This window comes from Pseudochaenichthys georgianus, chromosome 20 (assembly GCF_902827115.2).
Source record: "Pseudochaenichthys georgianus chromosome 20, fPseGeo1.2, whole genome shotgun sequence".
NCBI lineage: Eukaryota > Metazoa > Chordata > Actinopteri > Perciformes > Channichthyidae > Pseudochaenichthys > Pseudochaenichthys georgianus.
The window spans coordinates 22,446,798-22,469,855 of record NC_047522.1 but is presented as its reverse complement, the minus strand read 5'-3'; the positions used below and the strand labels follow the sequence as shown (position 1 = coordinate 22,469,855).

Genomic DNA, 23,058 nt, shown 5'->3' with positions numbered 1-23,058 from the left:
AGAAGAGAGAGACTGTAGTGAAGGAGTGCGCTCCCGCTCACAGCAAACAGCTGTGGGGCGAGTTGAAAGTAGGCTACGTTATGCTGGCCAGGGTTTCTAAATAATGCTTCCGGGCCAGCGGGCCATTTATAATGTCGAGCCCTGTCATATGAAAAGCTGGGAGTCCACAGATTCTATTGGTCTACGCTTCCCTGTGCGATCACAACTCACTGCTCAATAAAACAACATGTTACCTTGAAAATCAATGCATTCTAATAGCGGGTCAATTTGACCCAGGTGGCGGTTTTTTGGCATACAAAAACCTCTGGCGGTTCTAGTGTTAAAACACAAGAGTGGTATTGATCTAATAATTGTACTCTTGACTATAAGGCAAATGTATACCACAGTATATTTCCTAAATTAAACTCAATTTTCTTTCTGTCTGTGTACAGAAAGTAGCTGTTTATTCCACCAAAAGTAAAACTTAAATTACACTTAAGGATTAGCATGGGCAGTTCCGCTAAACTAGGCTAAGCTAAACGCTGCTAATTGCTGCAACTCTACTTAAAACACGATCTAAATCATCTCACTCTTTTAGATAACGTCAAACAAGCACATTTCCTAAAACAAATGTCTTAAAAAAGCATCGCATTTCTTTGTGGATGTTGGTTTATTCCATCTAGTATAATTTAAATGACAATTGTGTAATACGGTTCTACCTCTTGTGCTAGCTTACTTGTATTCCACCCTGTCATTGAGGCAGCTCATAATAAACACTGGAGTATTGAAACCAACAACTATCTTTTCTGACAACACCCGCAGAGAAAAGAAAGGATGTTTTCTAATTCAATTCTTCCTGCCTGGGTCTCGAGGTGGTTTCCCGCTGTGCTGCGCGGTTCAATCACAATGATACAACTATCTTTACTGAGGCGTCGTATAGGCTGCAGTGTTTTACTCACATCGTCGCTGGTGCTGTTGAGATTGTATCCACAGTTCATGGCGATGTCGATAGGATGCATTTCAGTCCAGCCCTCTGCTGTGCAGGTTTTGGAGAGGTTACCTGCAGATAGAAATGACATAATGGCTCACAGCCACCTAGAGACTTGATTTATTTTTGACCTGCTCACAAAGTTAGTTTAAAATGGCTCCATGTAGCACTGTCTCCCACCAATCTGAGCATTTAATGACTTGTGAGTGATGTGTTGTTGCAGAAAGCCACTTGGCTGTTGTTGACAATCTGGTCCTTCCGTTATCACTCAACAGCAAATACAGATTAGATGCATCAGAGATAACCTTTTATTTCTGTCGCAAAGGCAATTTGCACTTAATTTCAGATGAATGACTCTGTGAAGAGCAACAGAAAGTCGGCGATTTGGTTTAAACACGGTATTTATTTAAGGGGTTATTTATGTGTGCTGTACCTGGGTTCGGTGTTGACAGATTGACCCAAATTAGACGTCAACCCAAATGTGACCGACAGCCAAATTGCTCAGCGCGTGTAAAAGACGAAGATTAGTCTAAAAGCTTTCATATGGAGGCGATGCGCTGCAGAGGGAAGCAGCAGGAGGTTAGTGTGTGTTAGGGAGAGGTCATGTGACTGTTTTCTTTGGGTGCTTTATTTGAGTGTCATGCTGAGATGATATACAATGTTTTCCCGTCACCTTCTCTTTTATCTTCTCTTCAATTCAGTCCTATAATAACCTATTTCATGGATGTGTAAGTCCGGCCCTCTTGGAAGACCTTGACTCAAGGACGTTTCACAACCAGTATATTGAAAGGGCTTTAACACATGCCTGGATTGTAAGGGCTCTTGGCTTTGTTTTCATGTGAAGAGCAGCACGTCTCTGAAGCATGCAGTGATCTGTCCTGCCAGCATTCTAGTTTACCCTTTCCAGCTCTGGAAGATTGAATATCGCATTTTTGAGTGAGACCTACTGGTTTCAATATTTGATGTTTGCTACACAAATGAACATCATGGTGCCTTTGGTTAGCGATGTGAAACATATTGCTCATGATACTTAACATTTGAAAATAACTCCTAACCCTTAAACAAGTCTGAATGTAAGTGAAGCTCTTCTCATTCCTGCCATAGCGGAGGAGGAAGCTTGCTTTTCGCTGGTCATCTCTGTGGAAACCTGTCAGTACATTGAGTGAGACGCATGCAGCAGATATATCAGTGTGTGCTGCTAACGCTTGAGGACATTTTATAAGGTATGGTCAAATGACTAAGTTGGCAAATAGACAGAACATTTCATTCTGCTCCCCCAGGTCACGTTAGTCAGACTTCACGAGTGTCCTCTTAACCTGGAAATGTCAAACAGGATACATGTCAACGTGCCTCAGTTTATGTGTAGAGATAGAGCATCAGAAAAGGGAGTCAGAAAGAAAGTGAACGAGATAGCTAAACCAGGGAAACAAAAAGCATGTTCATTTAGTTAGTTAAAGGTCCCGTGTCATGGCCATTTCTACTGATCATAATTCCATTGTTGTATTTATATTGTTCAATGTTCCAAACTCACATTGGTTTCTCACAGCATCTCTGTATAGTCTGTGGATTCACTCTCTGAGTCTGTCCTAAACGGCTTGTTGGAGCACCTGCCCCCCCCCCCCCCCCCTCTCTGTGAGCCCAGGCCGTCTGCGAGACAGCGAGACACAGCAAAACCCAGCCTCAAACACACACACACACACACACACACACACACACACACACACACACACACACACACACACACACACACACAACACACACACACACACACACACACACACACACACACACACACACACACACACACACACACACACACACACACACACACACACACACACACACACACACACACACACACACACACACACACACACACACACACACACACACACACACACACACAGCCTGGCTGGGAGTTTGTGTGTGTGCCCAGGCTCAGCGCCATATGGCTCTGCCCAGGCTGAGTTCCGCGGTGTCTCGCCGACCCCACACCAGTGAGCCAGCTCACAGAGTCCCGCTCCTCGCAGCAGCGAGCCTCGCAACCTGTCGCTGTGCGTGCGCGCGCGCGTGTGTGTGTGTGAGTGAGGAAGTCCGCGGATTGGTCCAAACGTAACGGCTCCGCGGACGTAACACCCGAAATACGTCACTATACCATACTTGCCAACCCTCCCGATTTTCGCGGGAGACTCCCGATTTCATTGCCCTCTCCCGGTTTCCTCCCGGGGTCATATTTCTCCCACATTTCTCCCGATTTCTGACAAAATCAGATTTACTCAGGACTGTTTGCACTCAGACTTTAATACAGCTACACCATTGTTTGGTTTCCATGGTAGCGCGTCTCTTTGGTAGCGCGCGCAACTGAAAGTCTGAGAGGGTGAGCCGATAGTCACAGAAAACAGAACAAGAATCGACAACTATACCCTCTGCTCACTCCTTTCCTGAAAAATACAGGTCCAGCCTGCTCCATCAAGGATGGGGCTACAGGCTGCAAGACAGTGCACTTACTACAATAAGCATGTGTAGATGTTAATCTAATACAGCTCCGGCGATCCACTAACACCCCCCCCCCCCCCCCCCCCCCTGCTCCCGATTTCTGAGGTCTCAAGGTTGGCAAGTATGCACTATACCCAAGAAGTAAACAATGGAAAAAGAGAAATGTCCAACGAGGCGTTCTGGGGCAGCACAGACAGGTCTTCTCTGTGTTAGAGTTTTACTCGAGTGTACTTTGAGGGTTTTGACTGTTTACATAAAAACCTTCATAACACACAAGTGGACGGGTAACTAATAACCAGAAAAGCATGACATGGGACCTTTAAGTAAAAGATCTTCAACTCCATATGATAAACAGTTCATGCATATTATGGACTATGTGTATGATAGGGAAAATGTTCACTACCTAGTTTAATAAAAGGAGACGGGTGCAGCTATTCAAATTCAGCTTCATCTTAACACCTGTTCATTATTTAAGGATGGATTCACGTCGGACAGCTTTGAAAATATACCATCTGGACCCTTCAGACGCCCATATGATTCTTCTTTATTTTAAAGGGCATAACCGTATCTTATTAATTTCTTTAACTCCCCAGCGTCATGTGCTTAAATGTGCAGGTGCCTTTTGGGAGAAGAAGTGGTTATTGTAAATATTTGTAACATTGTTTAGAAAAATGATGGATATTGTCCAGGGATGTGAAAACTGAAATTGACGTGTCGTCGATAATAAAAAATTGCACTCTAAATGCAAATGTAAACAAATTGCTTGGATCATTTATCACTGTCAGAACACAAAGTCCGACCAAACTTTCAAAATAAACAAACTTTATATATTTAAATATTTAATTGTAGTTGATAGAAATAATCAGGCAGTTGTTATCTATCCGGTTAGTTCTGCCTCAGTAGGAAATATAGATCCCAAAACTATGAATGCAGATCTTCGTGTTTATTTTTAATGGAATGTTTTTGAGCACCCCCAATTACATAACACTTACTATTATTTCTTATTAAAGCCTCAATGTTATACTGAGATATAAGCATCAGAGTGTCTGACCTGCTCAAAAAGACAAACCATGAGAATCAAAGGCAAAATTAAGCCTGATACAAGATATATTTAATAGAAATATTCACAATATTATAGAGGCTTTTTAAAAGGTCCCTTTCCCTTTGCGCTCCAACACATTAGGCGCCTTCTGATTAACTAATGTTGTGTTGCCATAAGTTAGTCTCTCTCCGTTGGTGCGCTGGGCTAATGCTAATGCTAATAATGCTAATGCGAGCAAATAAAATGGCGGCTTCACAAAACTTTTTGGGAGTTTTACGGGCCGTGGTTTGCAATCCGCCCAGCCAATCAGAAATGGGAACCTTTTTCTCCCAGGAAAGTATGCTCTCTCAGGGACTGAAAAGGGGGTGGAAAAGTTCTCATTGGTGTGAACGCACATTTCCGGAACTATACTGGGAGAAGTACTGCGGTGTGAAAGCGCCTATCGTAAGTGATAGACTAAGGGGGGGACATCTCTAAGAGGTTAACTAACCATTTTTCCCTTTAAACTGTGGGTTTTCTCCGCAAGTTTTTCCTTGTACGATGTGAGGGTCTAAGGACAGAGGGTGTTGTCTTGTCATACTGATATTCTGTGTAACATTTGTGATATTGGGCTATATAAATAAACATTGATTGATTGATTGATTAACCAATCACAACAGAGCCGGCCAGCTGACCAATCAGAGCTGACTGGGCTCTGGTTTCAGACAGAGGGTGAAAAGAGGTGATGCAGCACAGGCAGTATGAGAAAAGCAAAGAGCTTTTTGAACATTAAAGCATGGAGACATGTCAAACTACAAATATGAAACCTTAAAATGAGCAGAATATGGCTCCAATTTAACAACGTCTGTGGCTGTCTCCTCTCCGTTTGAAGCATTTTTATCTTGTTTTTTGCTCACGGCTTTAAACCCCTCCTGGCTGCCCTTCAGTACACGTGGGGTTTAAAGTGCATCTCCATCTTTGAAGTGTTACATTTCCCTGAGTCTCTAATTTTCAGTTTGACTCTGAGGTGTTAATGCCTGCATGAGTGATGCAAGAAAAAAAGTTCACGTTTCAGTGAGCTCCAATGGCTCTGGGGACATGCACCATTTTCAAAATGTGACTGGCTGTTAAAGAGGTGAAGGATTCGCCTTTTCAGCGCACACAGAAAATGGGAATATTGAAGTGCATTATTGAAATAATTACGAGGACCTGCAGGTGTTAACACAGAGGTGTACAGAGAGGAGGATTATACTTTACTTTGAGAAGTCTGAAAAGTATTTCCATCTAGGTAGCACAGCCGTAAAGGGCCCGTCAGCCCATCTCCAATAGTACCAATAATTGGATTATAGCACTTCTCTCAGTAAATGGAAAAGAGTATTGACCTGCTGGGTCAAAGAGGCAGAGGAGCAGGTGAAAAGCTCAGGGAGATATCTCCGAGGCGATGAAAAGAAGAAATGGATATCCATCAGCAGAGGTTTGAAATGACTGAGAGGAGCAGAGGAGAAAATGACCTGAAGAAGAGATGATTTGAGTCAGAAAACTGAAGTTCATGCTGCGCTCACTCACAGAGGTTCACTGTAATAACCTGATCTTCAATTATATGAAATGCATGGCTGTTATGACCTGTGGCTTTTGCTCTCAGTGTAGATTCAACCTGTACAAAGAGTCACTATATGTAGGGCATCAGAATAGTATCAAATAAAAACTGTATTTTAATATTTAACTAGACAGTTGGGGGATTTAGAGACGATCACTATTACATCACATGTTACTTGTTAGACGCTTTTATCCAAAGCGACTTACATACTGTGGGCAATCCCCACAGGAGCACTTTGGGGTGAAGTGTCTCGAGGGACACAACGACATGCTGACTGCAGTGGGGTTTGAACCTGTGACCCAACACCTACGCACAACCCACTGCACCACACACCTCCCACTATCAGCCACAAGATTGTAAATATCGCCCATTGAAAATTGGATAATGAGTGGGAATAGCAAAGTGTCTGCTGATGGAGGGGAGGAGATATCTGGAGGAGGATGTGTGAAATATAGGTCTTTAAAGAAGACACATTTCACTCATTTTCAGGTTCATATTTCTGTTTCTCTCTGTGACCCGTTCACAGGCTTTAATGTTCAAGTGAGGTTTAAAAGAGTTCAAACCCGTTCAAATGACTTCTCCATTTCCATTGTCTGCCTCTTTCTCGTCAACAAATGTGCAGGAAAGAAGCCACAATTTCATACTAAAGGATGATGAGAAGGTACAACCTCAACACATAGACGCACAACACAAACATAGGGGCGATTTTGGCACAGTGGGTTAGCGTTAGTGCTGCGTACCGGTACGCCGAACCGGTACTGGACTTGTAAAAAGTTTCGGTTCAAGTCCGGTTAAAACCGGAACGTCAGGAACCGGTACTTGGACTCGCAAAAAAACTAGCACTTACGTATATTCTGGTGTCTGTGGTTATTTAAACATTCCCTGATAAACGTTATTCAGCGTCAATAAATGAGTGCTAATCCCAGTGTGCTCAGTGTACAACATCACATGTCATTTCACCTTCGATTTACGGTTTGAAAACGTAGAATTTCGCCACATGCTAATGCTAACCGGAAGTGAAGAATTTTCAGAATAAAAGTTTTAAGTTAATAGTGTGAACTTTCGGTTTTTTCAGAATAAAAGTGATTTAAATTAGTGTTTTTAATTCAAAATTACGCCATATCAACATTGATTTTAATTTCTAACAGTATGTATTGTAGAGTTGTAGAAAATACATGGTGCACAGACAGTACAGTACACTCTGACTGTACAGTCACTAGAGTGTAGCCTATACTGTATATTAGGTGTGTAACAGTGTGATGCGTATAGTCTACTCTACACTCTACCTTTCAGCAACGTTTTAGGGATTTAGGCTCAGTCAGCTCAGGGACTGTTTGGTTACTTTAGTTTGGTAAATGAAATACATGTTTGAACTTTGTAGTAGTTCACTGTAGTTGCTGTCATAAGTCATTTGTAGACTAAGTGGCAAAAAGTGTTTTTTTTACATTTGTACTTTGTAGAGAAATGTAGACACAAGTTGGAAGGGAGCACAATAAACCTGATGAGTTTGAATTTGAGTTGATTATGAATTAATTTTCAATTGATAATTAGCTCACAATAAGTTCACTTTAGTTACTCACACCACTTGACACAAGCCATGGGTTCAGGTCCGGACTTATAAGTCCGGACCTGAACCTGAACCTCTGGACTTGAGTCCGGACCTGAACCTGAATGTGAGTCCAGGTACGCAGCACTAGTTAGCGTTGATCATCAATACACACCAATCTGACAACAAAGAACGGACCCCGACTGTTGCGTCTTGGCCATGTGTCGCACTGGAACACACCGCAAAGACTTCAGCCGACGGTCAAGTTGCACGTACGAACTGCGCATGCGTGAGTGGCAATAACTCTCCCTACCAGCAGGCGGCGGTAGTGTGTATTCGTCATTCAAAAGAGGCAACAACCGGAAGACCGACTGCGTGATAACCGAGAGAAGAAGAACAGACTGCGTGATATAAACAAACAACAAATAGCGTGTGCCATTTTCACTCTACAGCGAGAAGCTCACGGGGCTTTCCCGAACCTGAGTCGAGAGCTGGAGTTCAATGAAATTGTTTGTTTGGGTCCCTCACTTCTGTTTCGCTTCTCATGCACTGATTCGCTAGCTGAACAGCCAATCAGAGTGCTTTCTTTTGCCGACTGCCTTTGGCCGACTTTTTTTGGCCGAAAAGGCGCCGGCCCGGCTGAAAAGACCCGACGGTGCGGGACACACCGTCTGAGTAGGGCGTGTTGACGCTCATCGTCGGCCTGACGCCCACCGACGCTGGTAATCGGCCTGGTGTGTCCGCGCCTTTACATGTCTCATATGTGTAGTGTGTAATTGTAAAGAGCACCTGCAAAAGCGCTCTAATAAAAAATGTTATTATTATGTATCCCCAACAAAGTCAAAAAAATATGCACAAACACGTCTTGAAAGTGACGAAAGACGTGCAGCATTAGGGGGTTGTGATTAATAATTTCTGAGTCACCACACTAACAGATCATTGGAGACGTCAGCAACAAAGGAACCAGAGTGAAGAACGGACGCTGTTGCTGAGCTAAAGGTTAGACAGAGTGCGTGTCTATTGAAAGCGTCTTTCAGGAATTGATTTGCAGGCAGCGTAGGATTTGAGAGAAAAACAAGGACACAGGCAATGCACAAGAGAAGATTGAAAAATGAAGAGTATACAATATTGAAATGTCGTAGGAAAAGAGGAGTCCTAGATAAAAGGTGAGTCAGCAAAGCATTTTTCTAACTCTTTCTTATCTCGAGTCGTCCTCTGTCCTGGGCTCGTTCCAAAGTAAAGGTTAGAGGAAGAGCTTCGTGCTTTCTTAAACCCCGACTGTAATCTGTGATCGAGTTTACCCTGGCATTTTTCAATCTGGCTCACGTAAACACTCCATGTTGTTTACAGTAACCTGGATTAGCTGTTATCCCGGGTTAGAGGAACACTCCCAATATCGGTCATTTGTATCTGCGTTTCTCTTGAAGCACCTCGTTCATAGGGTCAATCCCAGTGAGGTCGTGCTTTTCCGGTTATCACCCGTCCCCTTGTGTGTTATGTAGCTTTCTCTGCATGTAAACGGTCTGCAGAGTCACAAACCCTCAAAGTACGCCCTGTAGGGAGTAAAACTCTTTACTTCCTGGGTTCAGTGACGTGTGCACACCCAGAGGCCACACCCACTGCCAGCATTTCACGAAACAAAGCATCCCAAAAGCGAGTCATGCCGGATATGTACAGCGTAGGGCTCTGAAGAACGATGCTGCTGTTCCTGCTTTGTTTGGACCAGCGGGAGATTCGGGTACACAACCTGTAAGTATTCATTGTTGTTTGTGTATTTATGATGTTTAAAACAAACAAGGTATCTGCCACGACTGTTTAAATGGGTAAACGTTTTTCGGGTTGGGATCGCGGACCGATGCTCACAGCGTTATAAACCTTTTTCTTACTCAATATCAAGCCACACTTATTGTTTTTACTTCGGCTGTGAGTGTGTGTGTGCTCAGGGTGAGTTTCGCTTGTTCTCGCCGTATCGCCGACCCGGAACCTGTCCGCTCCTCGCAGCAGCAACGAGCCTGTGTGAGAAACCAATGTGAGTTTGGAACATTGAACAGTGTAAATCTATTCTAGTCGACCTCACCAATGGAACTATGATCAGTAGAAATGGCCATGACGCGGGCCCTTTAAGGCACGGCTAAATAAGAGCTTAAGGGTGGTGCACTCTTTTAAATATTGCACACAAGAAGTTCTGAAGTGTTTCCAGATGATTCCGGTAAATACCAAAGAGGCTCATGATTGGATATTGTCTGTCTGGGCTTTCTGCAGCGTTTCTCATATTGTTCCCTGATGTCCACAGGAGGCGATGGCAGTTTGATAACTTGAAAACGGCTCATTTGCATGCAGGCGACACATTCAATCTCCAGTATTGACCAAGGGGCTGAAACAATCACGAAATTATAATAAATTGTATGTTTGTCCTCCGAGCGAAACGACAGCACACGGTACAGTTGTAGCGCCGATAGGCTTGTTTGCTTCGAAATACAGCACTATTAAATTACAGATATTTTAATTAAAGAGGCCCTATTACGCTTTTGGGGGTTTCCTAAAGTCCCCCCTTTATGAACAGGAAAGCATGGAAACACGTCCCAGGCACTAGAGTATAATATACACCTGGAAATGAGCAGAATATGTCGGCTTTAAGAACATTTTCTAAGATCTAATGATGACATCGTTTTAATAGTGAACTTTTATCCACTTTCAATTAATAATGAACATAATACTGAGCAAATATTCTTAAAGCATGTTGTGTTGACTTTAAATAACGGAGGATTTGTTTACCTTTGTGCTCGTCGCTGAAGTAGCTGAAGTAGGTCGGGCAGGTTATTGTAACCACCTCCCCGACGCTGGCTGAGGGCCAGCAGGCGATGATGTCCCACATGCCCTGGCACCCTGCAGCAGGAGACACATCGTTAACATGGCATCACACACACCCCACACACACACACACACACACACACACACACACACACACACACACACACACACACACACACACACACACACACACACACACACACCACACACACACACACACACACACACACACACACACACACACACACACACACACACACACACACACACACACACACACACACACACACACACACACACACACACACACACACACACATAAATCATGTGCATTCATGACACGCACTGCGGAGCTCTTGTTCAGCGTTAAGAGGAAGAACATGGATTGCGGACATGTTGATTTGTGTTATGAATGTTGTACAAAATGTTCCACAGCATATGAACAGGAAATAAAATCTATAGACATATAGTCACTCACATCTGTGGAAAACAACTTAACATGTCAGATGGAAATTCTGAATTCAAATCTAGTTTACTGCAACACGTGCACCTTCTGTAAATCGTTTTAATATATGAAACACGGCACTGTGCAGAATCTGAAAAGTGTAAACATCTCAGCGCAGTGACGCCAGAGTACACAACCTGTCAGGAAATATTCATTTTTTAACCTGTTCTGTTTCAAGGAATTGCTGGACAGTCTCGATATTGAATACTTTGCATAACTTAATGTATGGTTTCTCACAAATGCACACTGCTAATTCCTCTATTAGGGACCTGTACCTTCCTGTGGAGGAAGCAGATAGCAGGGCGCAGAGAAATGATTGCAGAGATAAGAAGGAGCTGCTTCCACGTGTATTATTAAAACGAGACCAAATGGAGATATTACTGAAGCATGCTCGTTCAGAGGGAAGGTCGGAGTGTGTATACATTATACACGCTGCAGCACGCACGTCTTGATTCCAGACGGCTTTTGAACGGTAAGAAAATGCTTTTTGCTCCCAAGTCAGCATCCTCTCGCCTCTCCATTGACACCCTTGATGGCGTCTCTGTTGAGTTTGTCGATACCTACAAATATCTGGGCTTTTGGTTGGACAGTAATCTGAACTTCAAACACCACGTTGAAGTTCTAACTAAGAAATAGAAATTCACTCTTGGCTTCCTTTACAGACTTAAATGTTGTTTTTCAACTTCTTCCCTCTGGCTGATTCCTGTCCCAGCTGGACTACGGTGATACCGTCTATAGCTGTGCCTGTCCCACTGTTTTGGCCAAACTTGACCCCCTCTACCACGCTGCACTGCGCTATATATCAGATGCACCCGATAGGACTCATCATTGCACACTGCATAGCCTAACTGATGGTCCTCACTTACTATGCGTAGGATGCAGCATTGGTGTTTATTAATGTATAAAGCCATTTTAGGAAAGCTTCCACTGCACATAAGTGCCAGATTTGCTCCAGTTTGTGACTCTCACAGCCTCAGACCCAGTGCCTGGATACGGGTTCCTGCCGTGCGGACTGAGGCTGGGAAAAGGAGTCTTTTTTATTATGGTCCTTGGTCTCGGAATGACCTTCAATCACGCCTCAAACTGAGGGCACTTGTCTCAATAGCATGTTTTAGATTGAAGTTGTCTGAAGTCCTTACCACCAGCTGCTCTTGCAGTAATAAGTAGTACCTTTCTTACTGTCCTAATGTGCACAATGTAGTGACTGCTTTTCGTCTTTTGTCTTCTTAGTTGTGTTCTCTGTATTTTATATGTTTGTGTTATGTGTAACGTTGCTGCCTTCTTGGCCAGGTCAGCATTTTATCTGGTTAAATAAAATAAAAATAAATATACACACCTATTCCCAGTCTGTAACTCTCCCTTCAATCATGACATGCTATCCTTCCTATTTCCTTGAGTGACAATAGTGTCTAGAAATACCATTATTACCTCCTTCAAGGTTATATCTTTGCTTTAACCTTATATTCTATGAAACCTCCTCCCCTCGTGGTTTTAACAGCCCTGCACACTCCGGTGTTTTTAATTATTAGACCTCCATTCAAGGTGCAGACTGGGAATACAAAAAAAAATGTGTGTCCTTGGCAAGTGCACTACTTTCTTCTAACAGCCTACACGTATTATATATGGAAATATTACAGCCGTGAGGCACTACGCCTATCACAGATCATGCAACATGTTGATTTATATGCACTCAAATCTACCCTAATGTAAAAAATGATGGTTGGCGCTCAATGTTAGTTAGTCTTATTGTGATTAAGGGTATTCTATTTTTGGAATTAGGGTTCCCACGATGCTTGTTAACAGTAATAATAGGACCTTCTTAATTCCCCTACAACCTTAAAGGTGGGGTAGGTACATTTGAGAAACCAGCTCGAGTGCGCTAGAATTTGAAAACACACAACCGGAGAAAATCTGCCACTTCCTTAGAGCCCCTCCTCCAACACACACGAACGCGCACATGACCAATGAGGGCACGAGATAAGTGTGTGCCCCGATGGAAGGCTGACAGGCAGGTAGGCCATCCAATTGGTTGTACTTTTTACAGTATTACGGCTTCTACAGATGACATTTTCTTATGGATTTTTTGTCAAAGCACTTCAGATATTCATTGCTATCGGGATGTTAAGAGCATTCCATGGAATATAACAAAAAGTGTATCTCGAGCCGGTTTCTGAAACTTACCGACCCCACCTTCAAGGTTCAAGGTTCAAGGTTCTTTATTGTCAAACTAACATACAGAGTAATTATGTCGTTGAAAATCTTAGGTCACAGGCATCTCCAACAATGCAGCACAATAATACAGATAAGCAGACAATATTAAAATATACTATATTAAAAGTAATACAAAAAGAAAAATAGTTTTAAAAAAGTTTAAAAAAACCAACTTAATACTATATACCAAATAAAGCCTGACATGAATATCTTTAAGGTCATCATACTACGGTATAACTGCAGTAAAGAAATATAAATAGTTACAAATGAATAAAAGCAGGGATAAAATCAGAAGCAGCAGCAGTGATAAGGCACTGTTGGATTGTATTAAATTAAATCATAAAGGTCTGTGGTTGCAAACTGTATGTTATATACTAGCTATTAACTCAGCGATCCGTCTTGTTCTCCTTCCCTGAATGTTTTCAAAAACACATTTGAGTGAACTGTTGAGTGGCAAATCAGAAAGTCAATCTCCACAGCAGGCGACTGTTCGAGCCTGCATTCGTATAATAAATAAAAGCAATATGTCTCTGCAGAAACGGTGGCCTGCCTGCTATAATAGAGCCTTATCCGTCCGTTATTACCCTACCTCACTACTTATTCACTTATGCCCGTTCCCACTTCCCTCTAAATAGCCTCCTGCTCTAAAAACAGAGGAGAATACGCTTTGGAGAATGACCTGAAGTGACGTTCCCGAAGCTGCCGTCCTCACAGCGCTCCTTCTCCAGCTCGATCTCGTTCACCACGTCGCACATCTGCACCGAAAACACCTGTGGAAGGAGGCAGAAAGCAAGTTTGAGTGTCAAAGTGCTTTCATCCCGCCGCCATTAGTCATCGAGAGAGGGTTACATTCCAGCGAGCGTGTGCTTGTAAATATTTTATATAACATTTCTCTTCATCACATTCCTGCAGCGATGGCCTTTGATGCCTTGTTTTCACGTTAGAAAGAACACCGGGCTAATAATACACAGACATGTCTGAAATCCCTCTTGCCGGGCAAATAGATGCTATCGTGGAAATGGATTAGGAAGTGGAGAAGGCAGCCGCTGAGTAATCTGCTGCGATGGTTCATCTGTGTCAACAAAGACTGAGAAATGCGAGCTGACAGCCGCTGGTGGGTCAATGAAGCTCCGAGAGAGCAGCGAGGAGCGGGAGAAGGTCAGTGGAGACGCAGAGAGTACCCGTGAAGTCCACGAGAAGAGCTTCCCCTGCCTCCGAAGACACACAACGCAGTAAAGGTCACAGGGACGAGCCAAACAACTTCAACCCCAGTTCTGCTTGTCGGTCCTTGTCAGGGTTCATACACTTTTTCACCAATGATTTTCCATGACTTCTCCACGACTAAAACAATGACTCTTTCTCAGCGGTACCACTGAACATGGTTTATTTGAACCTGGAACAGGAAAATAAGGTCTGCATCTGAAACATGTCCATCCATCTTCTCCCGCTTATCCGTGGTCGGGTCTCGGGGGTAGCAGTTCCAGCAGAGAGCCCCAAACGTTCCTTTCCCCTCATCAACCGGCTCTGACTGGGGGTCCCAAGGCGCTCCCAGGCCAGCGAAGAGATATAATCCCTCCACCTGGTCCTAGGTCTACCCCTTGGTCTCTTCCCAGCTGGGCGAGCCTGGAACACCTCCCCAGGGAAACATGAAACATGTAGTGCCGATCTAAAACACATCAAATAGTAGGCTTAGCTTCTACTAAAATCTCTCACCAGCAAAACACCTCGTCAGTTAAAAGCCATTTCACGTTTCATTCCTATACGATACAGTATTTATTATCATTATGGTATTACTATTTTGGTGATTAGATAACATATAAATTATATTTGATGCAACTTTAGTTACATTTCCATGACTTTTCCAACACTTTGGGGAAAATATTGTTTTCCATAAATTTTCCAGAGCCTGGAATTAGCATTTTGAATTTTCATGACTTCTCCAGGTTTGTAATGACCGTACGAAGAACCCTGCCTTGTATGTCTTTTTCACGAGCTTCCACAACTCAGCTGCTGCCAAACATGACACATCGTCAATAAAGAGGCCCCGCCCTATTATGCTTTTTGGGGTTCTCCCTTTCCTGTAGTGTTATATAGGTTTTATAATGCACGTAAATGGTTTGCAAAGACTAACATCCCAAAGTTCTCTCGCACATTCCTGCCTGAAACGCTTCCATTGGACTCCTTTGTTTACTTCCTGAACATAGCGACATCACTTTGTAACACTTGCGCTTCTATTGGCTATCGCTCCAACACATTGTACGTGATAGGCTAAGGGGCGGGACATCTCTAAGCGGTTGACCAATCCCAACAGAGCCGGCCAGCTAACCAATCAGTGCAGACTGGGCTCTGGTTTCAGACAGAGGGTGAAAAGAGGTGCTGCAGCACAGACAGTATGAGAAAAATAAAGAGCTTTTTGAACATTAAAGCAGAGAGGCACTCAAAACAACTATGAACCATAATGTCATTTTTTAAACGCCCTGTTTAATCCAGTGTTGAGCTGACGAGTAAACAGGATCCTGCTTCACCTCCGATGAGACAAACACAGAGACGCAGAGACGCCCTTGCCCTCAGTGTTCCTCACAGCCCAGCTGAGTACATGCATTGTGGTGTAATAGCTCAACGTAATGAGGCAGAATAAACCCGGGCGTAGCCTTGTTTATCATTTCAACAGGATTCAGAACACTATTTACCATTCCTGCTGAAGCTGTTTGTGCAGGAATATTTAAGGGCAAACAAACACGTTACGGGGATTCCTGCAAGGACGACTTCGCACACTCAATTGTGAGTAACACAGGCATCCACGAGATGTGTAGAACGAGGTTCTTTCACACTCCAAGTAAGTCTTTACAGTGTTCTGACGGATGGTCCAATGTAAGCCATGATGTATGTGGATGCAGGGTTTGTCTGATTTCATAGGTTTGAGATGATAATAATGAAGACAATTGTAACGGGGTAAGGTCTCAAATGTAGGTTGTTTAGGTAAAAATGAAGATTGTTTTTAAGATTTATGATCACAGGCAGGTAGAGATAGACAGCCAGCCAGGTGGAGGTACAGGTGGACCGGAAACTAAAATGTAATAATCTGAAACACGTAAAAATGAACAGATATACACAGGATGTACAACTAGGCTGATCGGAAGCCGGTGGTCAGGTTGATTGTGGGGGTATTGTAGGGGAGAGGGCGTAGTGATACGGCGTAGTGATACGGCGTAGTGATACGGCTGAGGCAGGTGGAAAAGCCAAAAGGGCGTTTGGTTGACGGGTAGAACATTGACATGTTTGGAAAAAGCAAATAATAATAATAATAATACATTGCATTTCAAAGCGCTTTTCCAGGTGCTCAAAGACGCTTTACAGTGGTGATAAAACATGATAAAATAGAATTTAAAAGTTATTAGAACAAGATAAAATAACATTTAAAAGCTATTAAAACAGCAATACAGCATAATTCACAGATTATTATTAGAAATGTGACACATGTCCAGAGTTTCATACTCGAGGTCTATTTTCACGCCCATAAGAGCATGATGACGGGATTTTAAACTCGTCCAATATATAACATGTGTGTAGTATTTACAGTATTTACAGTATTTACACATGCATATTCGTCATAAGAGTCTCACAATATAATTTAAATGAGTGCAGGAAACTGGAAAAATAAGAAATTCACCTCTTAAGTCGACACGAGAAGACATCTTAAAGTCGGAAAGCACTCTTGAAATCGCAAAATCTGAGGAGCAGACCGAAATGAAAACTAATGTGAGGAGGGGAGGATGTGAAGAGGAGGAGAAGCTCAGGTGTGGGTCATCGGGTCAGACAGGCAGGGAGCTGATTGGCAGGAGATCACCTCGGGGAGCAGGGGAGGATCTGATTGGCTGGGAAGAACCTCGGGAGCAGGGAGGGTGTAACGAGGCTGATTCAGAGCAGGTGTGTAGGAGGGAAATGAGAGCAGGACACACTCACACAGGGGAGACCTTGAAGCCTTTCCCATTCTCCTGTTTGTGAGCCATTGATTCCTTTCAAGAGAGTTGAGGAGAGAGGAGTCAAGGGAACAGACATTCAATACATCCTTTCCCTCAGAGACGTCATTTTAAAATCTGTAAATGTAGCATCTGCCGTCCATTGTTCTGTGTTTTATGTCAGAACAGATTTTAATTAAAACTTAAAGGCCTTTTCATTCGATTCGCAGCGAGGCATAATAGACGAGAATAGAGGCGACAGATAACAAAGGTTTATATATTTTATAACCGTCAGATATTTGATTGTGCTACAAATTTGAGCAGTTATTGAAGTTTTGTTTTGTTGTGTAAAACCACATCACACACAAGTATTTATTTGTGTTCCTCTGGAGGGGAACTTTAAAATCTTACACATCAGAGCTTTGAGGTTTTAAAATTGACTTCCTAATACACTGCTGTCGCCATCTTCTAAAATAAGTGCTCTCTTTCTGTACTTCTGCCCTTCTGACGCCGAGCTTCATGACAACCATTTATCCGATCAACTTCAGTCTTGACAGGTGTATTGATGAGGACTCAGAGGAGTGCAGGGATGAGTGTGAAGTTGTTTTGATGAGCGATTCTGTCGAAAAGCTGCGAGCAAAAATACCCGAGGCCAACAATCACCCGAGCTGACTTAGCTAAAGGCTTTAAAACACCACTGCCTCGAGGGCAACACCTGGAGTTAAACTTTAACGGAAAATATGAAGAAAAAACAGCATCTCATAGCTCCGTCTTATCCCTGCTCCACAGACTCAGTCATCGCCTCGCTCGCTCCCTCCTAATGGACGAGGTCGCCCTGACACTATCACAATCCAAAGCACTTTGCTCACAGGAGCCTTCGACTGATTACAGAAGAAAATCCAACGTATCCTGAGGTAACTTCAGCCGGGAGACTTCTGCTAACATGTTCTGAGCAGCTCAGCGGACCGAGGAGGAAATCTCATGTTGGTCAAACCCAGAGGTAACCTTATTTATGATTAGCATGACATTAATTATTGGGCAACTTTACAACAGAGCACTCCAGGGAGGATTTGAGTCCAAAAGCCCCTCAGGAAGCTCAACCATGTCCAATCCAGGAATGCAAAGTAATAAGAAGTAAACAAGGTTCAACGAAAACGTAAATGTTATGCTCCATAGGGCTTAACAGAATGGATGGACTCTGTAATCCCTGGCTTTATCTCACCACTGAAAACATACCGGGTGCAGAATTTATGACACCATGTTAAAGCAGCAGAGCCTTCATATCCTTCAGTTCCTTGTTTTAAAACTACAACTTGCCTCGCTGCTTTCTTTCTAACAAACATGACAGAGCAAAAAGCAGATTGAATATGTCACTTTCATCGGCCAGAAAAAGGGCAAATAAATGCTAACGTTTGGCAATTGTTGCTGACATGGTAGCATTATACTGTATGTGTTCCACTATTCGGCGCACCGTTTTGACAATAGGAGATGCATTGGTTTGAATATGAAAGTTAATGACGCTTCTGTTTCACGTTCGAGCTATAAAGTGTTGCCCTAACGGCCCCTCCACACGGCGGCGTGCGGTGCCGCTTCAACGCTTCTGCCCATTCACTTTGAATGGGGTGACGTCACGATTCGCCGAACTGCATTGTGGGAGCAAAGCGTGGCTTCTCTCGAGGTGCTCGCTGCAAAAGTAGAGCAATGTTCTACTTTTGCCGCCTCGACGGAGGCGTCAGCCAATCAAATCCCTCGTATGTAAATATGACAGCACAAGGACTAGCCAATCAAACCGCTTGTATGTTGGGAGAGCCGGACCGCAGTTATTTCCCATATGTCAACAAAGGGAGGAGAAAATGATCGTGGCGGTAGGGAATCACCCGGTACTCTATGACCAGTCCCTCTTTCCATACAGGGATACAAACCGGAGGAGCCAGGCATGGGGGGAGGGGGCAGAGGCAGTGGGGGAAACTGGTAGGTCTTCGCTTGTTTGGGGAGTTTATATCCAGTGTACTTCGTTTGAATGGACAGCTAGCAAGCATAGACAGTATATTTAGCTAGCATGGATGTAGCATGAATGCTTTGCTTTGTATGTCCGGGGCGGGACATTCATGTGATTGGTTGTTGGTCGGGTTGCTCGCGTTGACTCCCCAAGCTCAAGACGCACCCACCGCCAAGCGGCAACGCACGCCGCCGTGTGTAGGGGCCGTAAGACCCAGAAAGGACTTACCACTTCCTGTTCCCTCGTCTCGTAGTCAAGGTTTTTTAACTTGTGTGTGGTTATCCCATTGGGTTTTGTCGAGGATTCCCTTATGATGCTAAATTCTGCGTTAGCCTTCAAAGCTACGTCATGCCTGCACCACTCTGCACGCCGACTCCCTGTCACGCCGTCAGGCCTTACTGGGACACTCGAAAGGTCAAAGTCAAAATGTCTGCTGTGAAAAAAAGGGCTAATCGTACAACTCGTGTTTCGAGAGCGAGGCTTCTCTCCAATCTCCAGCTAAGAACCCAGATTCCCACTTTAATTTGATATGAAATTGGAGAGATGTTTTTGTTTCTTCAGGCCTTTGGAGAATGCAAACCAATAGCAACACACGGGTATTGACTCTGGTAATGCTGCAAAAACAGCAGGAACAAAGTTGAACAAAGTCTCTCATGATTGGGGGGTTATAGACATGATACGGGAATCTCTGCGAGGACTTGTAGAAGGCTGCTGGGATCAAACTCTCCTCATAGTTTATTAGTTCATAAACAAGCATGTCCGTCGAGCCAGAGCACACAAAGAGGGAGATGACACACAATATTCATCAGAGTACGGGTTGAGGACTTCTGTGCCAGGGATTTATGCTTGAATTGAAAACACTGATGACAAATACTAAGTGCCTCAAGATGCTGTAATATGTACACTTTGACTCGTTACCGTAATGGGCAATGAATCAACACCCCACACGATGCAGATGATTAATGACCTCGGGGACTCGCAGTGTCTCCATTCGCAAAACATCCCATAAATACCTGCCAGCCGCGAGAGTTCGCTCACCACGAGGGCTGCCAGAGTTTTTAATATGAAATGGTGTTGCTTTGTTTGATATAACGATCGAGTGAAGTGTGAGGAGAGCTGACAGGAAAATGGACGTTGTGTCAGGATGCCGAGCGATGTGTTTATCCGACACTTCACTGAGAGCCGCTTCACGCTGCTCCACTGAGTGTGTGCATCGGACTCTTCCTGCCAAAACAAACCTGACAGGGAATTAAAACGTGTGATATGATGGAGTAAACCGCATCTCCCAAGTGTCTCTAATAAATAGTGTAGTTCTAGGAAACGGACGTGTTAGTTTCCTTGACACGAGGAGATCAATACCGCTCTGAAGTGTGTCCATGAAGCTACACGTAGCCAATCTGTTTAGCATAAAGAGCGGGCACAGGGGGAAACATCTAACGTGTGCTGACAGGAGTACAACATGCATAGCAGCCCCTACGAAGCTGAAACGCCATATCTCGTTTGTATAATCGCAGCACTAACAGACAGAGATTTGAGCTGGGGCTATTTCTCTGCAGGCGCGGGGGCACGGCTCTTTGTCCATTCAAGCCGTAGCCCTGAGTGAGGGCTCGCTAAACGGTCCACATTGTGTTATTGTAAAGCAGGAAGGTGAAAGGCGCAGAGTAGTGGAGCATCAGTGCTCGAGTCGCGAAAGTATGTCAACACATGACGTATGGCGTTGGTTCTTTTAAGCCTCGGGGTGGGCCAGGCATCTGAGAGGTGGCAGGAGTGAGGAGCACGTTTCCACGCTTCAGTCACTTGGATGTTCGCAGTGTATTCTGCCGGGACATCGCTGCTGACAAGCGTCTCAGGAAGTAAAGTGTCAAATGACTGACATCCTACTCAACATACACACAGCAGCCAAGTGTAATCTGAAATGTTAAAAAGACATATGATGCTTATTTTCAGGTTCATATGTGTGTGTATTGTCTCTGCTGTTACATGTTTCCGTGCTTTAATGTTCAAAAAGGTCTTATTTTTCTCATACTGCCTGAGCTGTGCTGGAGAGAACATGACATGTCACTTGTTAGACGCTTTTCTCCAAAGCGACTTACACTCAGTACTGTGGACAATCCCCACAGGAGCAATTTGGGAGAAGTGTCTCTGGGAAACAACGACATGCTGACTGCAGTGGGGTTTGAACCTGTTCCCCCTGAGCCCAACACCAACGCACTATCCACTGCGCCACACGCCACACATAGATTTTTTTCAGGACAATTTACATACAAAAAAAACGACATAACACACACTACAGGAAAGGGAACACCCCTCAAAGCATTAAAGAGGCTCCAAAAGGATTTTCTTCCCTAAAATGGTCTGTTGTCTTTCCTTCTCAGGAATAGACCTCCCTGTCAAAGACAAAATGCAGAAGTGAAATGGTGTCAGGAGTTGTGTGCAGTGAGGGGAATTAACAGCAGCAAAGCACTTCTTAATCGAGATACAAAGATATGACACAAGCCCATAATGAACAGATCAGAAACACAAGGCAACCGAGCAGGGCCAAAAGATACTCCCCTCGTGCCGCGGGAAGACGGATGATTTCACTTCCAAGATTGTTTATTCTATTCCCACTATGCAAGCGCTCATACGCCCACAAAATGCCTGCAGCAAAACTCGACTGCACTGAAATGGGACTAGGTTTTCACCACATTGCACAATGCACACACTTTCCCTAAAACAACATGAAGAAATAGTGATTTTAGTTCAGTTAAATGACTCTGCATAGTTTACCCTATGTGTGAGAAGTCAGTACTTTTCTGCGCTGAATTCACCAGATACTAATCAAGCCAAGAGTTCTACATCCAATTCAACAGGATGACCTTCAGAAACACTTCAAATTGAAAAGGCTTCTGGTTCACCAGTTTATCAGACTGCCATTGAAACATCTTCATGGTCATCTTTTAAATAGCAAGAACAGGACATTATAGTTTCATATAAAGGAGATTGACTTCTGGCGACAGATAAAAGTGCGTCAACTCATAGACGGATCTGATTGGCTATGTACTGACAATGTGAGCAGAGAAAAAACTTAACACTTATTTCGTTTGGAGTTTTCCTAAGGACAGGTGATAGATGATTAACGTACGAATAAACATTTGCCCTGCAGCAATGACCGCAAAATAGATTTAGGAGGAAGCCAAAACTACAAGTCATCATAAAATAACATGAATTGTCGTCATAACGACTCATAAAACAAATTGATCTAAATGTGGTTCTCATCGCACTTCTCCTGCGCTTACAATGTAAAAAGTGGCTTTAATAACCATGCAAACTAATAATTACTGGCTTAAAAAAACGAATTCTTCACCACAAACCGTACAATATTTAAAATCACGTAAACAAAAAATATCGCTCAAGTGAAGGATCTCCTACTTACTTTTGGCAGAAATCCGTAGAAGAGCAGTGGAAAAAAAAGCTGGGAAGCATCCATTCTGTCTTTAGTTCTTAGAGATTTCTGAGTAAAGATAAGTCCCGTAGATATGTAAAAGTGTGTGTGTGGAGGAAGCGTGTGCAAGTGTGTGTTTTAAGTGTGTTCCCGCAGAGAGATGAACCGCTGCCTCACCATCGGACTGCGCTTCTCGTAAAGAGCTGCTTCTGTATCCGCCTCCTATCCCCTTTAATTCCCAACTCCTCCAGACTGAGTCCCACGAGGCAGTCTGTTAACTGGGCTGTCAGTGATGGACTAATGTGGTTAAAGGAGGATGCTGTAAGTAAGAGGACATCGTGTAATTGTTCTGGAAGTGACTCCTCTTCACTTCTGTGATGACAGTATCCAGGTCTCCAACAAAACATACAGCACATGTTGTATTAAATGTTCAGAAAAACCGCATCTATTCACTAATGATAGGCACATTTTAGAAGATCGTTTGTGGAGATAAACAGTAGGGGGCGCTAATTCTGTAGTGTC

The 23,058-nt window shown here is 43.6% G+C and overlaps 1 protein-coding gene across 1 annotated transcript in view; it reads right to left on the bottom strand.

Moving 5' to 3' along the window:
• The window catches only part of vipr1b (vasoactive intestinal peptide receptor 1b), a 40,407-nt gene extending 17,642 nt beyond the window's left edge, over positions 1-22,765 (bottom strand). Inside the window, 4 exon segments of the mRNA XM_034108299.2 lie at positions 939-1,039; positions 10,403-10,513; positions 13,834-13,924; positions 22,528-22,765. Coding sequence (XP_033964190.1) covers positions 939-1,039; positions 10,403-10,513; positions 13,834-13,924; positions 22,528-22,581 — 357 coding nt within the window. The 5' untranslated portion in view covers positions 22,582-22,765.
• Positions 22,766-23,058: the final 293 nt, after the last annotated feature.